The sequence below is a fragment of the Gigantopelta aegis genome, chromosome 6, assembly GCF_016097555.1.
Source record: "Gigantopelta aegis isolate Gae_Host chromosome 6, Gae_host_genome, whole genome shotgun sequence".
Taxonomy (NCBI): Eukaryota; Metazoa; Mollusca; class Gastropoda; order Neomphalida; family Peltospiridae; genus Gigantopelta; species Gigantopelta aegis.
Window position 1 is genome coordinate 2253500 of NC_054704.1, and position 8048 is coordinate 2261547.

Below are 8048 nucleotides of genomic sequence, written 5' to 3' on the forward strand. Positions count from 1 at the left end.
CTATGGACATACACTGTAGGTATAGGAACTGAGATTGTTTGAGAATCACTTGTCTTGTCTCGAGCCAGTGGCTAGGTGCTAAATTGGTTATTTAACAATAAACAAGTCACCATAATATATCCTAGTGATTACTTATGGATTATTTAGTAAATGATAAGCAAGACATTTTGAATTGCAGTGTTCCCCATCAGTTATTTGAGATAACTATATCTTTATTAATGTGATATATATTTTCCAGAATGAGTCCGACAGCTCTGAACAATGAGTTCTTTGCGAAAGCGTTACAGGAGTGGAGAGATCGCCTCGCTGATGGTATTATATCTGTCTTGTATCTTTACACTACTACTTTAATTGTTGACAAAATCTACATTGAGAGGTGCACATTTATAACTTTTCTGACCTGTTCACTTAAGAAGTTGATAACCATAAAGTAAAGTTCATGAATATGTGGATGGGTGTTATTTTCTTTCTTTTTTTTCTACATTTTTTTAAATTATGCAAAACATTTATGAAGTCTACTTAAGCACATTTGTGGCCATGTGTTAATTTTTTCACAGCCAATATTCCCAATCACTGTTTTCGAACCACAATATTTTTTGGAAACAAATTATGATACAATGTACATATCCCTTTATAAAGGCAGTAAACCAAATTTTGTTTGATTCCGGTTAATCTTTATTATATTAAAGCAGATTATGCAGAATATTGTAAACAAGCTTCTTTATGTTAATAGTTAATTGTAATTTCACCAGTCGTAACCTTTAGGTCTCTGGTTTTACTGCATGGTCTGCTTGTGTAAATGTAAGAGCCTGTCCCATTTGACTGAGATTTGTTTAACTGTTGTAGGCGAGTTCACACCAGAAAACCAGCAGCGCTTGAAACAGGAGGAAGAGAAGGATCAGAACAAACTCGACCCGTGGAAGGTATTCACAACTCTTATTACAGGCTTTCATTCTTGAAGAGGGGGCGCTGGAGACGTAGCCCAGTGGTAAAGTGGTCACTTGATATGTGGTCGGTTTAGGATCAATTCCCGCCGAGTTGCTCATTGAGCTATTTCTCGTTCCAGCCAGTGCATAATGAATGGTATATCAAAGGCTGTGGTATGTACTATCCTGTCTGTGGGATGGTGTATATAAAAGATCCCTTGCTACTAATCGACAAATGTGGCAGGCTTTCTCTGAAGACTATGAATCAGAATTACCAAATGTTTGACATCCAACAGCCAATGAATAAAAAATCAGTGTTGTTAAACAAAACAAATTTTAACTTTTCATTCTTGGAGAATCCAGGACGGGGGAATATTGCACTCCATGGGAACATTAGTTCTCAAAATATTAACAGTCACATTTCATACCAGGACATATTACCTTTATTAGACACATGGGCTAAAATATCTTTGATATATTTTTTCAATAATTGCACAGTGCAGAGCTGCCAACTGCTACACTTATGCTCAAATTGCTACACTCAGTGGAAAAAAATCCAGTATGATACGCTAATGAAAACCAATAATAACAATATTTCGCGACTGTGTCCCCCGAAAATAAAATTAAAATTATCCATATTTCATTTGCCAAATTCTTTTCAATGAGAATTTCATGCTCACACTTGGTCATGTTCACCATGCTGTCAGCGATACATCAATGTTGTATGTATGTCTGATAAGACATGTTATCAATGGAACACACACGTGCAATACAGAAAAATGAAAAACGCAAATATCAGAAGAAATAACTTTTTATTATTTGTTGGTACCCACAAACTTCCATTCAAGGTTACAAAGAAAACAAACAAAACTGACATTACATAACAACAGACTTACACACAACTGTGTGTCACTTCGATTAAATCCACATGACCATGCAGGTTTACAGAATCACATGACCTTGCGGATAATTTGGCGGTAATGACATATACAGAACTTCACATACATGGTTTTCGCTTCCTATTTATTGCACAAGTTTATTTTGTGCAAGAATATATACCACGAGACCTTGTCATGTGGTATGTTCTTTCGTAAAATAAACAAGTGTAATAAACAGGAAGTGAAAACAATGTCTGTGAAATTCTGTATTTATTACATACCTTCTTTTATGTTGTAAAAAAAACACGGTTTTTAATTTAACGTCATAACAACACTTTGTTCAATCTATGATCAAAAGTCCTTTCATGGATTCATTTAACGTTAAAAATCAGCCTTATGTAATGTTTCAAATACGATGTGATGTTATTTGTAAATGATATATTACATCAGTAAATAAAAGGTGCTAACTGCAGTAAAAATAAAAAGGGAATTCCACATTTAAAAGTTCCGGTCCAGATAGCACATATGTGCGATACAAAATAAATTTATCACACGGTTTCAAAATGCCTTTATCACTATAGTAAGATTGAATAGGTGTGTAATAAAAAGTGCAGGTACCTTTGATTGCTTGATTCTGATATGGGTTGGGCATTTAGACTATATATTGTAAGGTAAATAATATTCTACCAAATCAGAAATAAGTTTAAATTAAATTAATTAAATTCGCTGTGCTATCAAGGTGTTCGCGATTTTCACGGTATATTTTATTTGCGAACATATTTGCGTATACGGTATGCGATCTACAATGATTTACAGGAAAATTTTGACTCATGAGTTGAAATATAGCTGTGATTTGTTGCATACACGACCATTGTCTTTATATCTTTATATATGCACGTTCTTATACATGGGACAATGCATGTCACGACATACAAAAGCTTTGCTACTGACCTACATCTCACCCTTCCCCCACAAGAATGTTGTTAGTCTGTAATAAATCAGCAGTATTTTATCGTAAAAGGAAGTCTGTAACAATTGGTGAAATGAGCTGGTTGCCAGGTTTCCATTGTTTGTATCTGTGATGTCTCTTGTAAAAATCAGTGAGCAATAAATAACACGGTTTTAATATAAACAATATTAATTTGTGCTTTTGTTCGTCTTCAGTTAGTTTATTGTTTGCTTTTTGTTTCAGGCTAAATACTTCGAGCCAGTTTGGGGTCAGAGGTAAGCTTATTCTGCTCTGTTTCTTGTGGTATTCCTCATGAATTGAGTCTTCTCACTAACATAAAGTATATTAGAACAGCTATTTAGACACTTGCATATTAAAGTTACACCGCAGACACTAATAAAATAGGCTCGCCCGTAACTCACGTTAGGAACATAACTCGTAAAGCTGGTTGAACGAGACTATGCGACGTAATGCAGTTTTTTTTCAGAAGTGAAATCAAGGTACACTTCGGGTACCAGTCCAGTCAATGCGTTGAACAAAACTGAATCAGTCTATGTGCGCAATCTAATACAAAACAGGTTTGGATGTTATCAAAACAACGAATTGATATTGCGTTTTGGTTAATGTGAATTCAAAACATAAATTGTAGTTAACATTACATATATGTATTCGTGTATTCCAGGGTTGAAAATTAACATGAAAACCATGGTCGCCAGCAGGGCCAGTTGAAGAAAAAATCTTACTGGCCCTTCTCAAATTCAACTAGCCCTCCAATTATCACATTCAAATTTAACTGTCCAGCCAAATTCAAAACTAGAATGTTCTTTGTTGAATAATAACCATGTGCTCATCATATATAGTCTGTTTGCTTCAAAGGAAACCGATGAATTGGCATGTAACTTCCAAATTAATATAGTTAAAATTCATATAAAAACATGTTATAAGTTTTACATCCATAACAACTGAAGACAAAATGCTAGAACAGCCAAGGTATGCAGCTTGACTTGCATTGTCTCTGAAGTAAACAAATGAATAATGTACAAAGAGAATAAAGGTAGCACTACACCTGCTTTACAGGCTTTCTGCCAGAGGGTAAAACAGGTATGGCGCCATACACAAAATGTTTTGCAGATTATTATTTTTAACTTAACCTTTTGACAAAATTAATTTCTCTTATCATTACTGTATGATTTTCTTAACCCTAACCCTAAACGTAACCCATTTACTTTCTTGGGGAGGCCCCCTATACCCCTGTTGACTGGTTGCATTCCATTCCATAGCACCATACACAAACACTGCTTTAGTATATAAACTAGTCTGGGGGTGGCAATCCTCTTTGTGGCCATGCAAGAGGGACGAATAGACTTTGTAAACAAAGCACGAACACGTGTGCGTTTAATTTGGATATTATGAATGCTACAGTAGTAGGTTACTAATAAAATAAATCCTGAAAGAAAATAAATCTGTGACCAAAAAACAAACAAAACATTTTACCAAAATATACAGTGTATCATATTACAAAGCACAAAAACTTACTTATTGTTTATTTCAGTAATATTTGAGCGGTTATGTCATCATGTAAGTCTTGGTGTCACTTTAGATCTGATTTGTTCTTATTTCATGCAAATCGCTTAAACTTAAAAACAATACTGACAACGATATTAAAATCGATGGTTGCCCAACAGACGACCTTTTTGAAATGCTTAGTCACCCTTAGCTGCTAAAGGTCACCATGTGCGATCGAGTGACTGCTAATTTTCAACCCTTGTATTCAGTTCAGATAGTGAATGCAACTATGGTACAGATCGCTGTTCGGTGCACCGAATATTAGAGTATATCATTACACCCCTACATGGCAGGCATGACAAACTACCCTAGCTATTTTCTGCATTTAGTCCAGTATCTGATGAAGGAATATAACAATTAAAGGAAAATAAATTTGTAAACTTGTTAACGAGAATTCTGGCAATACAATTATGGTTTTAAATTGATTAATACATATAAAAAAACAAAGAGACTTTAAACGGCTGCACTTTCCTCCTGTGAAAATGTGAACATGTTTTAGTGTGCCTTAAAAATAACGTGATAATGAGCTAGTCAGTAGACCCACCCATAATTAATTGGTTTTTACTTTAAATAAATAATTAAATACTTTTTTTTCCTTTCTGCAAATCCTTTTCACTTTTGTATTCATGGATATGAATACATATTCGTATTCGTCACGTTATATTGGTGATATGTATCGTATTCGCCACCTCATATTGGTGATATGTATGGTATTCGCCACCTCATATTGGTGATATGTATCGTATTCGCCACCTCATATTGGTGATATGTATCGTTTTTGACGCCTCATATTGGTGATATGTATCGTATTGGCCACCTCACATTGGTGATATGTATCGTATTCGCCACCTCGCATTGGTGATATGTATCGTATTGTCACCTCGTATTGGTGATATGTATCGTATTCGGCCACCTCGCATTGGTGATATGTATCGTATTGGCCACCTCGTATTGGTGATATGTATCGTATTGGCCACCTCGCATTGGTGATATGTATCGTATTGGCCACCTCGCATTGGTGATATGTATCGTATTGGCCACCTCGCATTGGTGATATGTATCGTATTGGCCACCTCGCATTGGTGATATGTATCGTATTGTCACCTCGCATTGGTGATATGTATCGTATTGGCCACCTCGTATTGGTGATATGTATCGTATTTGCCACCTCGTATTGGTGATATGTATCGTATTGGCCACCTCATATTGGTGATATATATCATATTTGGCCACCTCGTATTGGTGATATTTTGACCATGTGTTGACATATTTTTTCTCTATTGCAGGGTGTTGACCGATATTCCGAAGGCGACCGGACCGTCCCCAGTGAAACCTTCATCCCCGCTTCCAACTCCCAAGGTCAAGCCGCTGATTATCAAAAAGAAGATGCTGGTTTCCTCCATACTACGGCGACAGGCCGTTTCCAAGGAGATGGCCGCAAGTGTGGAAAGAGTGTGTTCCCCAAGTGGCATCGGTTCTCCAAACAATGTGTTGCCTAGCAACGGTTCCCAGGTTGGGTTGCTGACAACCGTGGCTGAGCCCGTGTCTGTGCGTTGTTCGGAGAGTGTGACGCCTGTGGTGAAGACGGAGCAGGTTGTGGAACCTCTCATCATCAGACTGGACCCCGCACCCGATGACAGTCCCTCTTCCGCGAAGAGGGCGCGCATAGCACTCACCCAGAAACAGGCTCAGGCCAGGACTCTCGCCCAAATCAAAGCTCAAACAGAGGCTGCACGGATGCAGAAATCTCAGCCCTCTAACAATGTTATTCCTGTGTGCAGCATATCTCCGGTGGTTCAGTCGATAGTCGTGACGACAGCGGCTCCTCAGGTTGTGCAGTACAGCAGTGTTGGTGGCAAGGCTGTGACGGCCCCCGTGACCGTGGTTAGTGTCACGTCACCACTCAGAATGCAACAGTGTCACACGAGAACTCTCGCGCAGATCAAGGCTCAGACACAAGCTGCTAAAGGTCACCCGTCTGTTACAGTCGTACACCCGACTCCTGTCCGAGCAGTGCTACAGAACGCGTCGGTCCGCAGCCTGCTAACGGGGGCCAGTCCTTCCATCAAGATGCCCATGCAGGCGCAGACGAGAACTTTGGCTCAAATCAAGGCTCAGACAAGGGCACGAGCTCAGCGCGGGACAGCAGTCAGTCAACAAGAGACGGAACTGAGTGGTAGTCCGTCACCTTCCATGAAAAACCATCCAAACATTCTGCTGACTGGCGGTCAGTCTCGCATACAGCCTGGGGTGAAGAGTCCCGCGTTGACCAGTCCTGCCAAGTCCGACGTGTCCAAGAATAACAATGGTATCAACTTACAGCGCTCCTTGGCAATATGTCAGCAGGAACTGGAGAAGAGTTTAAGCAAGGGAAGTAACCCTGTTTCTCCGGTTTCTCAACAGAATCAACCATGTGCGTCTAAGTTGTTATTTTCTCAAGACATGGGTACAACTACATCGCCGCAGAGTGACCAATCAGTGACGCTCGACTCGAGTAGGTCTTCTACTCCTATACTATCAGGAATCGTTCCCTCGGCCTCATCACCCATGTTGGGGCAGATTGTGACTCTCTCCTCGAAAGGTCTGCCCATCATCTCGGAGTGCCCTACCACTCCTACCAAGCAAATCATATTCGTCACGGCCAATAACGTGCTTAATCAGAACACAGTGTTGTTTGTTAGTGAACCTCAGCCAGTGAGATCTGTGTCCAATTCCGTGAACAAGATGACAACCATTGCGGCCCCGATTCCTACAAAAGTGCTTACAATTCCCGCAGTTTCTGCCTCGTGCACTAATTCTCAAGGTGTCAGGAGGATAACTCATGAAAACCTTCGTGCAATGCTGGCCAAGTCTCCGCCACGGGCGTCTAGCGCCCCGCCAAACAACATCGGTCAGGCTAACCTCGTGACTATTGTCAGACCGGCCAGTGTGGGGGACAACTCCCACGAATCACAGCAGAACAATCCTGTGAACAACCATGGCGAAATCGTCCTCAATCTCAATTCCGAAGAGATCAATTTTTTATCGAACATTGGCACTGCTACTCGAGTAAACCCTGACCGGTCTCCTCACCACGTTATTCGACTGTCTGCCGCCCCCCAGTCTGCTGTGTCTGGCAACATCAACGTCCAGAGCTTGTCTCTTGCCAACAGCCAGAACAGCAGCAGTAGCAGTGTCATGTCCCTCCCTGTAACAGCAGCGGCAGGACAGGTTGTGTCGGGGGTAGAGACCAGAGTGGCCAGCTTACTCACTAATCCTGTTTCTGTGCTGCCCACGTCTTTGGGCTCAAACATTCAACGGGTATCGGGTTCCTCCAGTGTTGCCACGGTGATTTTGCAACCTACCATGGGGACGGCGTTGGGTTCGACAGTGACGTCAGTGCCTGTAGTGGACAGCGCGCCCAGTGTGGGCCAGACAGCGTGCGCCTGTAGTCTGAAGGCACTCGTCATGTGTAAGAAATGTGGTGCTTTCTGTCACGACGACTGCATCGGGCCGTCGCGACTCTGCGTCACCTGCCTGATCACCACCTGACGAGGATCTCCTTGTTTATTATTATTATATTCTGTGTGTAATTTTATTTAAGATAATGATTGTGCTGTTTATTTTCTTCTTCCCGTGGATTAATAAAGCAAAATATGTCATTATTTCAACATGGTTGTCACACTCTTATCATTGCTGTGTGGTTAACAAACTATTATTATTAGTCCGCTACCGGTCCATCCGGAGGGG

At 40.5% G+C, this 8048-nt stretch overlaps 1 protein-coding gene across 1 annotated transcript in view; it reads left to right on the top strand.

Moving 5' to 3' along the window:
- LOC121376543 (polycomb protein Asx-like) overlaps positions 1-7963 on the top strand; it is a 31290-nt gene extending 23327 nt beyond the window's left edge. Inside the window, exons 6-9 of the mRNA XM_041504451.1 lie at positions 239-312; positions 847-923; positions 2997-3028; positions 5606-7963. Coding sequence (XP_041360385.1) covers positions 239-312; positions 847-923; positions 2997-3028; positions 5606-7850 — 2428 coding nt within the window. The 3' untranslated portion in view covers positions 7851-7963. The remainder of the gene's footprint in view (positions 1-238; positions 313-846; positions 924-2996; positions 3029-5605) is intronic.
- Positions 7964-8048: the final 85 nt, after the last annotated feature.